At 37.5% G+C, this 14,331-nt stretch overlaps 1 protein-coding gene across 2 annotated transcripts in view; it reads right to left on the reverse strand.

The window, feature by feature from the left end:
- PLD1 (phospholipase D1, phosphatidylcholine-specific) overlaps positions 1-14,331 on the reverse strand; it is a 168,775-nt gene that overhangs the window by 105,990 nt on the left and 48,454 nt on the right. For both annotated transcript variants that reach the window (XM_006861841.1, XM_006861840.1), the window contains exon 11: positions 5,491-5,572. In XM_006861841.1, the coding sequence (XP_006861903.1) occupies positions 5,491-5,572 (82 nt within the window). The remainder of the gene's footprint in view (positions 1-5,490; positions 5,573-14,331) is intronic.

Consider the following 14,331-nt stretch of genomic DNA (forward strand, 5'->3'; position numbering starts at 1 on the left):
AGTCGGTACCGACATGATGGCATCTAACAGCAACAACATGTACTGATGTTATACACCAGGTTATACTATTGCCTTCTGGTGACCCTTTGGGAAACTATTTTAGCTTAGAGAGAGGAAGGAATGTATGAATAAAGGAAATGGAAGCAGAAACAGATGACCCTAAGTTGACTGCATACTACATTTCCTATCTCTACTGAGTTCAACTTCAACTAACCCAAAAGTACCACAGAAAACAATTCAGAAAAGTTGAGTTTTAAAATATAAATTCTGTCCTCTTTTCTAATTGGTTATCTGAGTAAGTAGAGAAGAACCACCCTTATAAACAACAGATACTTTTAGGGACTTTACACATACAAAATTAACTTGAATACAATGAAAAATAAAAATATTTTATAGTTGAAAACAAAGAGACTTTGTTCCTTAGCCAGCTTTTTCTTTGATTGTTCCAAGTATTGGATTAATTCTAGGTGCTTTAAGATAGCTCAGTATATAAACCCCCACATTAACCGCTAATCTTATTATATTCATGGATTTCTCCAGGGGATGCAACATTGTAGGAAAAAAGAAAGTAAAGATAAAACGAAGTGCTATCCTTGCCATTGAAAAACAGGAAGACTTGGGATTCAATAGCACATATCTTCATGTGCACCATCCTATTTTTTAAAAAAATCCAATTTGTTTAAAATATAGATCTTAAGGGCAAAATACTTCCTTCACTCTTTTCCACTAAGCCCTTCTAGCCTATCACTATGATGAGATTCAATTTGATTTTCTATGCACAAATGTGATTTCTTGTCTCACTGGTAAATCTGGGCATCTTTTCCTTTCATTGGTCACTGGAGTCCTGGTGTGGTGCTGTGGGCATCAGACTGCAAAGTTGTTTGAACTGCAAGGTCTGTGGTTCAAGCTCACCAGCTGCTCCTTGGAAACCCTATACAGGGTTTCTATGGGTCGGAATTGACTCGATGGCACTTAACAACAACAACTGTAACTGTGGAGTCCTGGTGTGGTGCTGTTGGTTAAAGGACTGGACTGCAAAGTCATTTGAACTACAAAATTGGTGGTTCAAGCTTACCAGTCAGTCACTCCTTGGAAACCCTATACAGGGTCACTATGAATCAGAACTGACTCAACAGCATTTAACAACAACAATGAAAACTGTTAGTGTAATGGGTTACAAGCTGGGCTGTTGATTGCAAGATCAGCAGTTTGAATCTAACAGCCTCTCTGAGAGGAAAAAGATGAGGCTTTCTGTTCTCATAAAGAGTTACAGCCTCAGAAACCCTATATAGGGTCACTATGAGCTGAAACAACTACTGGTGTGTTGCTATAGGATAAGCACTGTACTGCAAACCACAAAGTTGGCGGTTCTAACCAACCAGCTGCTCCTTGGGAACCCTGTACAGGGTTGCTACGAGTCAGAATTGACTTGATAGCATTTAATAATAATAACAAGTGCAACTCGAGAATACACGTTCTGGTTCCAGATGGAAAGAAATTAGCCTGAAGACAATTTCCAACCCCTGTCAACCAAACCCTTTTTCTTAAAGTCTCCAAGTTGTTGCATTTGCATAGTCTTTTGGAGTAAGTCTCATCTGAAATAGCATATATTTTTGAGGTTGACATAAACACAATCCAAGTACAAGAATACAGTTACCATAACGATCGTGTGTGGTTCAAACAGTTAAGAACTCAACTACTAACTGAAATGTTGGCAGTTCAAATCCAGCCAGTGCACTTCATAAGACCTGGCAAACTGCTTCCAAACAGTTCTACTCCGCGTACATGGGCTCACTATGAATCACAATCTACCGTACAGTGTTTTCTGGTTTATGTGTAGTAAAAGAAAACTTGTGAACAATCTGCTTCTCAATATTGTTGCTGTTATAGGGTTTCTGAGGAGTGGTTCATGGGTTTGAACTGCCAACTTTGTGGTTAACAGTCCAATGCTTATTTTACAGGGTTTATACTAATTGAAATATTGCTATTGCTGTTAAACAACCAAAGATGAAGAAATATCAATGTGGTTATTACTAGAGAAACAAAATATTACATTTTCCCCCTGAGAAACAAGTCATTATAAGACGTGTTTGCCTATGTGTTGGATACATACATAAGGTAGATCTAAAATTTAGTTATGTAAGTGCAAGTTCTCCCTACTTTCCCCCACAAGCAGAGTTGGTATTTAGGAAGCATCTCTTGCTTCTTAAATTCCTCTAAAAAAAACAAACAAACATGTGCAGTAAGAGTTTTAAAAATTCATTTTAACAAATCAACTCTATGGCCTTTTGGGACCCAAGTATTATTTTCAACCAAGTACTTTGTGAAGTTACTTTGTGGCTTTCAAAATCTAAATCATTTATATGAAGTAGTGTTTATGAGCCTATGGGATTTTTATTTGGAATGGCCTGAGTGTTAAAAATGTGGCCAAAATAACAACGTAGTGTTTAAGTGATTAAGGAGAGCAATTCTGCTAAATGTATCAGTAAGAAATTAATCTTTAATAGTATTACTATTTCCTTAGGAAATTTTAGAAATCATTACCCACAATTTAAACACTACAAAATTCAGGAAGTAGATGAAATAGAAATGAAGTACCAATATTTACTTGGCCATGGTGTTCACCAAAGACCTCATCAGAGTTCATAGGACATAAAAACAAAGAGAAGCCACATTAGTGATATACAAGCCACCCAGATGGGGCACACAAAGGAAACAGATAAATACATACCAGACAAAATGGTGGCAGAGGGTTAGGTCTGCAGGGCCTGCTCTGGTATTTACTAGCTTCCCTTCATTTACTTATATGTCCTACAGGTACTTCACACTCAGTTACGTTATTTAAGTGCCGTCAAGTCAGTTTTGACCCTGTATTGGAGTTCCATGGAGTGGCTGGTGGGCTTCAACTGCCCCCTTGTGGTTCAAAGCAACCTTAAGACCCAATGCTTTATCCTGCAATGCCACACCAGGACTCCAACTCACACTCAAGTGATCTAAAATTTAGTTTTGTGAATGTTAGTTCTCCCTAGTTTTTCCCACCAGAGTCACCTTCCCAACATGCCATTTTGATCAAGTCAACCTTTCTCCACACTCCAAATACAAAGCCTCCATATCCTGGCTAGTTCAGTTTGCTGTGTCAGGGTAAGCTCCATCACACCTATGCTAACACTCAATTGTCACCTTAATATGACTGATTAAGCCTTTTGCATGTTTCCTCACATTTCCTACACCTAGAAAGAAATGTCTTCATTTTCTTGAAAACATTTTGCTCATCCTATGGAGTCTTGGTGTGGCATTGTGCATTAATGCACCAGACTGCAAAGCCATTTGAAGTGCAAGGTTGGTGGTTCAAGCTCACCAGAAAACCCTGCACAGGGTCACTATGAGTCAGAAATGACTCGACGGCACTTAACAACAACATATGCCCTAAACAACAACACATCAACAAATATGCCCCAAATCTCTCACACTGTGAGGCGTTTTTTTGGATCATATTTGCCTAATTTGCTCTCTATTGATACGTGTGTAGATTTCTAAGCTCCTTCAGGTCAAAAATCCTATCTTTTACTTGTGTACTCTGCACATAGTAGGGCATTTAACAAATACATATTTATTGAATCTCAAAATGGTGAAGTACTGGCTAAATATTACACAGAGGACATCTACGAGTATGACTTAAGGTTGCCAGTTAAGACAAAGCAAGTTTGCTATAATGGAATCTTGGGGAGAAATGGGAAATAGACCATTTGACAAAGAGAAACATAGAGAAAGTTATAACCCATTCAATAGAAAGAAGTATGGTAAAGATAGGACGGAGACCAGGACATGAGTTCTTTATCAAACCCTTTATGGGCATGAATGAAATTCTATTCAATATTGCATCCTTTGAAGTCTCTGAATGGTGCTAACAGTGCAGTGAAAGTCTGGTGGTTCATATCCCCCTAGAGGCACCTCAGGAAAAAGGCATGAGAACTCCATTTGAAAGATCACAGCCATTGAAAACTCTATGGAGCACACGTCTACTCTGACACACATGGGGTTGCCATGAGTCAGAAATGACTTGATGGCTACTCTTTTTATGTGTGCTCTTTTGAGGGGGTGGGGTGGTGAACATCTTAAGGGACTACTACAACACCCATTTAATACGCACAATCAGAAACTGTGTTGAGTTACACAGTTAGTGAATGGATTTATGACTATATGAAGAATGCCTTTTTTAGAATCAGAATTTACACTTTGGTGAATGAAATTCTATTGAGATTATGAACTAAACTAGCCATCAAATAATGCTGTTGGGCAGAACACATACCTGAAATAAAGACTATCAAATTATTTTGCTTTTAGTATCAGCAATAAAGTCTGACTGTATCTATGAATATCTTCAGAAATTTAAAAACCAAAACATGAAGAAGAGATGTCAAAATGGGGAAAGAGGGAAGTAAGGAAGAGGGTTAACAGGCGAAAGGAGAAATAAGTGATGTCTGTAAGAAGTAGAAAAATACTACCCATAATAGTTTATATCTACAAATTCTGCCAGAATATTTAAGGATAAAATAAAGATTAAGTCACTTTTAAATAATAATAAAAGGCTTAACAGATTCCTGATTGTTGTTGTTCCTGTTAAGTGTCTTCAAGTCAGTGTTGACCCATAGCAACCTTGTATAGGGTTTCTAAGGAGCAGCTGGTGAGCTTGAACTGCCAACTTTAAAGTTCAAACAGACTTTGCAGTCCAGCACATTAACCCATAGCACCACACCAGGACTAGGACATGATTGATAATAAATTCAAAGTTACTATAATTTAATTTAATTTAGTTAAGGACCTACCACATAAAAACAATTTATTAGTAGAAAGAATCAAAACTAGTTCTCGGTGAATCTATCCTGCTTCAATTATTTCACTTTTTATAATAAAAAGAGTGCACTCAGAGCTCTTTTTATAATTTTACAATAAAGAGAGCTCACTCAGAATCCATGGGGCTAAATGAACAGGAAAAAGTTCCACATTATTACCATGAACATTTTTAGTCCAAAAAATGCAACCAAAGTACCAACAGTTATTATCGAAGTCTCTCTTCGATATTCTTCTGTATCAGCTTGGCCCCATATTTCACTGAAACTATTCTCTAGAGGACTGTGTAGCTCAAATAACAGGATAGGGACTACAATGAAATGCTGTATTTTATTCCATTGCTTATTAATTCAATGATGGAACATTATTACAATTTTTTTTTAACCTATAAAGTTAACTGCCCATAACATATTTGAAAAACAAAAATTAGAGTTCCTAATATAATCCATACTAAAATATTTAGGTTGTCAAAAGGAATAGAAAAATATCAGAATCAAATGACGTGGAAAACAGTAAGTATTACACTATTTATCAAATGCTAAAGGCAGAAGTTCTATGTCTATATGAAGGTCTCGGAAAGATAAAAGACATTTCAGGGGAAATAAACATTATATCACTATCTGTTTGTAAAATACATACTGCTTTTCGCTTAAGAATGCAGTCCAGCCTCCAGCGATTTCCTTCAACCACCGGGCGTTTCAGGAAGATTTCTGGACTCAACCTGAAAGCAGGAAACCAAGATTTCAAATAACTAAAACAAAATATGAAGTTCTGTTTGTGGTATAGGATACAAAGGCAATTTCAAACCCAAATGATGCCATGACCATCCTCCACTGTGGTGGGTCATCTAAAGTTTTGTTTTAAGTTACATATCACTTCATATAGGGACAAGAGTCTTTATCCATATAACAAGTCAATATCAATTTCTCTTTTTCACTCACTCACACATGGATACATGTGCACATTGTAGATTGCACATTTGACAGTCATTCTCAATCCTCAATTCCTTCTCACTGTTATTGCTGTTGTTAAGTATCGTCAAGCCGATTCTGACCCAAAGCAACCCTGCATAGGGTTTCCAAGGAGCGACTGGTGAGCTAGAACTGCCGACCTTGTGATTTAAACTGACTATGCAGACCAGAATATTAACCCACAGTGCCACACCAGAGCATCTCCTTATCATCAGAGTGGGTGAACAGTCTAGGTACTTGTTTTCCCAGACACCTATGCAGCTAGAGCATGCTGTGACACAATCATGGACAATGAGGTGTGTATGTGTTTGAGGAGGTACAAATGAGGATTATTGGGAAAGTTTTTCCTCCTTGATGAGAGAGAGAAGTAACAAGAGGAGAAAGCCCTGTCCCCACTTCTAGCTCTGGGATGTATGTTTGATGGAGGCACGATGCTTGGAGAGCTGTAGCACTGTTGAAATTCCAAGGGGAAGGCCCACACCCCTGAAATCATGAAACCACTGCACCAACACTAGGATAGCCTAACTCTGAATTCCCCAGTAAGTGAAACACATACCTTTCTCATTGCTTAAACCACCACTAGCTGAATATTGCTACTCTGAACCAAGGCATGCAAACTGATAAACACACATATTGACTTCCTATACCAAGAGAACTTGGAGTTTTCTGAGAAGGGAGAAAACACAGATATCCTGATCTAAGTTGCCAATGCAAGAACAGAACCCTGGCCCTTTCCGAATTTATAACACTGCGCAAGACAACTGAGAGTACACAGAGATACTCTACCCTTTGGGTTGAGCTGTAAAGCCAGTGTTTGAGCTAAATCTGCATGCGTTCTAACTTTTCTGTAATGAGGAAAAAATTAACAACAAAATGAAACTCTAACAGTTGAAATTCTAGATTTGGAGAGGCAGAGTAGACTGTACAAGGTATAACGGTAGATTAGAAAATTGCCCTGCCAGAGACAACTCCTCTAAGCATTTGAAAACAACAGGACTTTAAGGAGCTAGGAAGATTTAAAGAAATGCTTTTTATGTTTTATTTACTTAAGTAAGATTAAAACCTACAGGTAAAATATATCTAGAAGAGCCCCATACTGAATTAAGACAAAGAGGAAAACAGAGAAATGAAGGACTGCATGCTGTATGCTATAAGCCATTTTGATTCACAGTTTCCCCTGTGACAGAGCAGGACAATCCCATAGGCTCTTCTAGCCTGTAATCGTCCTCTCAAGGAGTAACTGGGTGAGTTCAAACTGTCAACCTTTCAGTTAACAACCAGACACTAACTGGCTTAATAGTTGTTGCCTAGGGTGGGAAAGAGGGGGAAAGGAGGGCTAATGGTGAATATGGGTATAGTCAACACAGTTGATTACTGTCATTGCTGGCAGTAAATTCTATACTTGTAAAAAGCTGAACTGGCAAAACAAGAAAAGAGAAGATAAGAAAACTTCAGACGAGATAGTTTCACAAGTAAATTCTATCAAATTCTGAAGGAAGAAATAAGGTCATTCATAGCCAAACTTTTTCAGGAATCAAAGGATGATGAAACACTAACTTATTTAATGAGACCAGCATTACCCTGATACCAAAACCAAACAATAGCAATATAGGAAAGGAAAGTGCAAAATGATATCCTTAATGATTACAGAAGTAAAAAATTTGAACCAAACCCACCCAAGAACCAAGGCACCCCAAACCCCAGTGCCATAGAGTTAATTTTGACTCACAGTGACCCCATATTGAGTGAGGTAGCCTTATAGAATAAGCACTAGACTGCTAACCACAAGGTCAGGAGTTCAAGTCCACCAGCTGCTCCATAGGAGAAAGATGAGGCTTTCTGATTCCACATGATTTACAGCCTCAGAAACCCTACACAGAGTTGCTATGAGTCAGAACAGACTTGACAGCATTTAACAACAGCTAGTGTGGCACTGTGGGCTAATGCATCAGACTGCAAAGTCATTTGAACTGCAAGGTCAGCAGTTCAAGCTTACTAGCTGCTCCTTGGAAACCATACTATACAGGGTCACTATGGGTCAGAATTGACTCAAAGGCACTTAACAACAACAACAACAGTGCCACTATAGGATAGAGTAGAAGTGCTCTTTAGGGTTTCTGATACTATAAATCTTTACAGGAACATATAGCCTCATTTTTTCCCCATGGATTTGAATGACTGATCTCATGGTGAGCAGTCCAACACCTAACCCACTGCACCACCGAGTTCCTTTACCAAATTCCTATCATAACCAAGTGGAATTATCCCAGGAAGCAAGCCTGGTTCAAAAGTTGATAATCAATCAGTAGAATTTACCACATTAACACAACAGAGAGAAATATATATGGTCAATTCAATAAATGCAGAAAGAAAATCATTGGACAAACTTTACAATAAAAACTCTCAACAAATTGCAAACAGAAATAAACTTCCTTGGTGGTAAAAAGGGAGGTACTTTACATTCAAGAGCAAATTTCTGAGTTTATTCTTACTACATTCATTTTGCTCTTTTCTTTCTTTCCTGCTTTTTAAATGAACTTTTGCTTTTTTTCATGTATAATGTCCTTGATATCATCTCACAATTCATTTGTAGACTAGTGTCTTAGTTATCTAGTGAGACTACAATGGAAGTAGGAGTCTTGGTGTGGCGCTGTGGGCTAATGCGTCAGACTGCGAAGTCATTTGAACTGCAAGGTCGGTGGTTCAAGCTCACTCCTTGGAAACCCTATACAGGGTCTCTATGGGTTGGAAAGTGGATGACTTTAGCAAACAGAAGTTTTTTTTTTCTCACAGTGTAGGAAGCTAGGAGTCTAAATTCAGGGCATTAGTTATAGAGGAAGGTTTTCTTTCTCTGTTGATTCTCAGTTTAGCAGTCAGTTTCTTGCCTGCTTTCAGCATTGTGGGCCAAGCATTCCTCGGAGATTTCCATGTGTCTAAGCATCAACTTTCCCCTGGGTGTAGGAGGTTCCCAATGCAGGGAACCTGGATCCAAAGGACATGTTCCACTCCGGACTCTTCTTTGTTAGTGGGAGTTATATCCCACTGATCTCTGTTCACTTTTAATCGCTTATATATCTCAAAAGAGATTGACTCAGAATACAATCTAATCCTGTAGACTGCATTCTGCATCATTAATGTAACCACCATGGATCTTGCCTATTTCAGGTGGTAGCGTATGATCAAGAACTGAGGTAATGAAGGAAGAAGTCCAAGCTGCACTGAAGGCATTGGCAAAAACCAGGGTCCAGGAATTCACGGATACCAACTGAGGTGTTTCAACAAAAGAATGTAGTACTGGAAGCACTCACTCATCTATACCAAGAAATTTGGAAGATAGCTACCTGAGTTACATATTTGTGTCCATTCCAAAGAAAGGTGATCCAATGGAATGTGGAAATTATTGGACAATTAATTAATAGCACATGAAAGTAAAATTTTTCTGGAGATAATTTTCAAATGGTTGCAGCAGTACATTGGCATGGACCTGCCAGAAATTCAAGGTGGATTCAGAAGAGGATGTAGAACGTGAGCTATCACTACAGGTATCAGATGGAGCTGGGTTGAAAGTAGAGAATACCGAAAGATGTCTACCTATGTTTTATTGACTGTATAAAGTCATTTATCTGTGTGGTTCATAACAAATTAAGAATATCATAACAAAGAATAGGAATTTCAGAACACTTAATTGTTCTCACACAGAACTTGTACATAGACTAAGATGCAGTCATTTAAACACAATAAGGGTTTAAATACATGGTTTAAAATCAGAAAATAGCCAAACACAAATAAAAACAGAAAATTGAGACTAAAAAGACAAAGATGATAAAATTAATAGAGACACATCATTTTCTTATAATAACCTAAAATGTAAATGTTCTAAACTTCCCAAGCAAAAGGCAGACAGTAGTTGAATTAAAAAAAAAAAAAGAAGAAGAAGACTCATCCTTTTGCTATCTACAAAAAATATACCTTAGACATAATGACACAAGCTGACTTAAAATAAAAGCCTGGAAATATATACTCCATACAATCAACAAATAGAAAAGAGCAGAGATGGCCATACTGATATAAAATCCAATAAACCTTAGCCCCAAATCTGTTATGAAAAATAAAGAATAAAGATAACCCAAAACAAAATCCACTGCAATAGACTCTATTCCAGCTCATAACAACCCTGTACAGAGTTTCCAAATCCTATACAGGTTTTGAACTGCAGACCTTGTGGTTAGCACTGTAGTGCTTATCCTATAGCAACACCAGGCTCCTTAAAGAAAATGTTATATAACAATAAAAGGGTCCATCTAGCAAGAAGACATAACAATTATAAATACCTGCACTCAACAGCAATACTCCAAAATACTTCAAACAAATACTAACACATATAAAAGGAGAAATAGACAACTCTATAATAATGGGACTTTAACAAATTCTAGACAGAATATCTATAAAGAAGACACTGAGATCTTAAACCATAAGCCAAATTGATATAACAGACATGTATAAAGCAGTCTATCCAACATCAGCAAAATATACATTCTTCTCGAGTACACAGGGTTCATTTCCCAGAATAGATCATATGCTACAACACAAAACTAGCCTCAATAAATATAAAAAGAGTGAAACCATTCAAAGAATTGTCTTTGACCATAACAGTATGAAACAAGAAACCAACAATGGAAAAATTAAGGAAAAAAATAGATGGAAATCAAATAATAAACTATTTAAAAATTATTGGGTCTTAGAAGAAATCAAAAGTGAAATTTAAAAATTCTTAAAATCAAAGGAAAATGAAAATACAGTGTGTTAAAAATTTTGGGACCCAACAAAAGCAGTACACAGAAGAAAATTGTTAGCAATAAATGGCTACATTAAAAAGGTAAAACACTGCAAAATCAGAAACTTAAGCTGACAACTTGAACAAACAGAAAAGGAAGAGTAAAAGACTCCCAAAGGTTCCAGAAAACACACACACACACACAAAATAAACTGGTAACAAATAGAGCAGAAATTGATGAAAGAAAAAACAATAGAAAGAATCAACAAAATTAGGACTTAGTTCTTTGTAAGGAGCAATAAAATAATGAGGAGGTCCAAGAGCTAAACAGAAAATTTCAAAGATCAGCTCGAGAAGATAAAGCCAAATATTACAACAAAATGTGCAAAGATCTGGAATCAGAAAACCAAAAAGGAAGAACACACTCAGCATTTCTCCAGCTGGGGGAACTGAAGGAAAAATTTAAGCCTCGACTTTCATTTTTGAAAGATTCTTTGGGTAAATTATTGAATGATGCAGAAAGCATCAGGAGACGATGGAAGGAATAAACAGAGTCACTGTAGCAAAAAGAAATGGTTAACGTTCAACCATTTCAAGACATAGCATATGATCAAGAGCCAATGATACTGAAGGAGGAAGTCCAAGGTGCATTGAAGGAACTGGCAAAGAACAAGGCACCAGAAATTGATGGAATAAAATTGAAATCTTTCAAGAAAGTGAGGTGGCACAGGAGGCACTCACTCATCTCTGCCAAGAAATTTGGAAGACAACTATCTGGGCGACTGATTGGAAGAGATACATATTTGTGCCCATTCCAAAAAGAGGTGACCCAATGGAACATGGAAATCATTGGACAATCTCTTTGATTCCCATGCTAGTAAAGTTTTGCTCAAGGTAATACAGAAATGGCTACAATCATACATTGACAGAGAACTTCCAGAGGTTCAAGCTGCATTCAGAAGAGGCCATGGAATGAGGCATATCACTATTGATGTCCGATGGATCTTGGCTGAAAGCAGAGAATATCAGAAAGATGTTTACCTATGTTTTATTGACTATGTAAAGGCTTTCGATTGTGTGGATCATAACAAGCTATGGACAATATTGCAAAGTATGAGTATTCCAGAACATTTAATTGTGCTCATGAGGACTCTGTACCTGGACTAAGAGGCAGTTGTTCAAACAGAACATGGGAACACTGAATGATTTAAAATCAAGAAAGGTGTGTGACAAGGTTGTGTTTTTTCACCATATTTATTCAACCTGTATGCTGAGCAAATAATCCGAGAATCTCAGTTATATGAAGAAAAACATGGCATCAGGATTGGAGGAAGACTCATTAACAACCTGCGATATGCAGATGATACAACTTTGCTTGCTGAAAGTGAAGAGGACTTAAAACATTTACTGATGAAGATGGAAAAGCACAGCCTTTGGTATGGATTACATCTCAATGTAAAGAAAACAAAAATCCTCACCAGTGGACCAATAAACAACATTCTTATCAATGGAGAAAAGATTGAAGTTGTCAAGGACTTCATTCTTCTTGGATCAACTATCAACACTCACAGAAGCAGCAGTCAAGAAATCAAACAATGTCTGCTGCACAAGACCTTTTTAAAATGTTGAAGAGTAAAGATATCAGGTTAAGGACTAAGGTGCTCCTGACCCAAGCCATGGTATTTTCAATAACCTCATATGCATGCAAAAGCTGGACAGTGAATCAGGAAGACCAGAGAAGAATTGATGCTTTTGAGTTACGGTATTGGAGGAGAATATTGAAAGTGCCATGGACTGCCAGAAGAACCAATAGATCCATTTTGGAAGAAGTGTAGCCAGAGTGTTCCTTGGAGGCCAAGATGACCAAACTGCCAGTACAATTGTTGTTTTTAAGTACTGTCGAATTGGTTCCAACTTATAGCTACCCTTATAGGGTTTCTGAGGAGTGGTTGTTGTGTTTGAACCACTAATCTTGCAGTTCAAATGACCTTGTAGTCCAGTGCTTATCCTAAAGTGCCACACCAGGACTCCAACAAGAGAATAATAAGAGGCAAAACCAAAATAGAATGAAACTGGAGACAATGTAACAAACCCAACTGAGATAAAGAGGATCATAACATTTTATTATGAAAAACTGAACTTCAACAAATTCATCAGTATGAAATGGACAAATTCCTGAAATATGCTCCCTACCTAAATGAACACAAAGACCAAAAATCTAAACAGACCCATTACAAAAGAAAAGATTCAAGGTCTCAGTAAGGAACAACCACCACCACCAATAAAAGAACCAGATGGCTACTCTGGGAAATTCTATCAAACATTCAGAGAACAGTTGACAACAATTCTACTCAAACTATTCCAAAATACAGAAGAAAGAACACTCCCTAACTCTTTCTATGAAGAAAGCATTACCCGTATACCTAAACTCGGGAAAGATAACACAAAATCAGAAAAATTATAGACCAATATCCCTCATTAACATAGATACAAACTTTTCAACAGAATTCTAGCCAACAGAAATTAAAAAACATATTTTTAAAATCATACACCATGTTCAACTGAGCTCCATACTAAAAGAGTGGTTTAACATTAGACAATTAATCAATGTAATCCACCACATAAATTAAACTAAAGAAAATAAGTATGGTCTTATCAAGATGAAAAAAAGACATTTGATAAAATTTATCATCCTTCCATAATAATATAATCCCAGCAAAAGTATAAATAGAAGGGAAATTTCTCTACACAATTAAGGGTGTATGGCGCTACAAGACAATGCACTCGACTGCAAGGTTGGTTTGAACTGTAAGGTTGGTGGTCCAAAACCTCCAGCTGTTCCGCTGAAACCCTAGACAGGGTCACTATGAGTCGGAACCAACTCTATGACACTTAACAACAACAATGGAATGCTGGTATTGTACTGTCATCAGTCATTCATGGTGGTGGTGGTGGTGGTGTGCCAAAAAGCCAGTTCCTATTAATAGCGACCCTGCATAGGATTTCTGATGCTGTAAATCTTTACAGGAGCAGAAAATGTCATCTTTCTCCCTTGAAGCTACTGGTAGATTTGAACTACTGACCCTGTGGTTAGCAGCCCAGCTGTATAGGGTCACTATGAGTTGAACTGAATTAACAGCATAAGCACTGGTCTGCAAACCATGAAATCCATGGTTTGAGCCTATTGGCAGCTCTGTAAGAAAAAGTTGAGTCTTCTACTCTTGCAAAGATTTAAAGTGTTAGAAACCCTATTCAGGGTCACTGTGAGTTGGATTCAACTCAACAGCACTTAAAAACAGCAACATGCAAATCCAACAGTCTTCCCTTGGCTGAAAACAGTGTCATGAGGGTGAGTTCTATTCCAGACCTTTAAGACAGTTGAGACCCATAATCTCAGGTTCCTCCAGTCTCTTTCTCACCAGCAAACCTGGTCATTTTCATAATATTGACTTTTGTTCCACATTTTCTCCCAATCTATCTGGGATATTCTAATGTGATTCCTTTCAGAGCAGTTGGTAGTGGTAGCTGGGTACCATCTAGTTCCTCTGACGTCAGAGTCATGATAACTGATGTTCTCCTGCACCACTGCCCCACTGGACTAGTTGATTCCAAGCATCTTCAATTTTCAACACACTTATTTTTTCCATACATAGAAAGAACAATAGCTACACCTTAGAAGGCCACTCATTAGCTTTTAATATCCCAGATGTTACTCACTGAAGTTGTTGTTGTTGT

The sequence above is a fragment of the Chrysochloris asiatica genome, unplaced genomic scaffold (assembly GCF_000296735.1).
Source record: "Chrysochloris asiatica unplaced genomic scaffold, ChrAsi1.0 scaffold00043, whole genome shotgun sequence".
NCBI lineage: Eukaryota > Metazoa > Chordata > Mammalia > Afrosoricida > Chrysochloridae > Chrysochloris > Chrysochloris asiatica.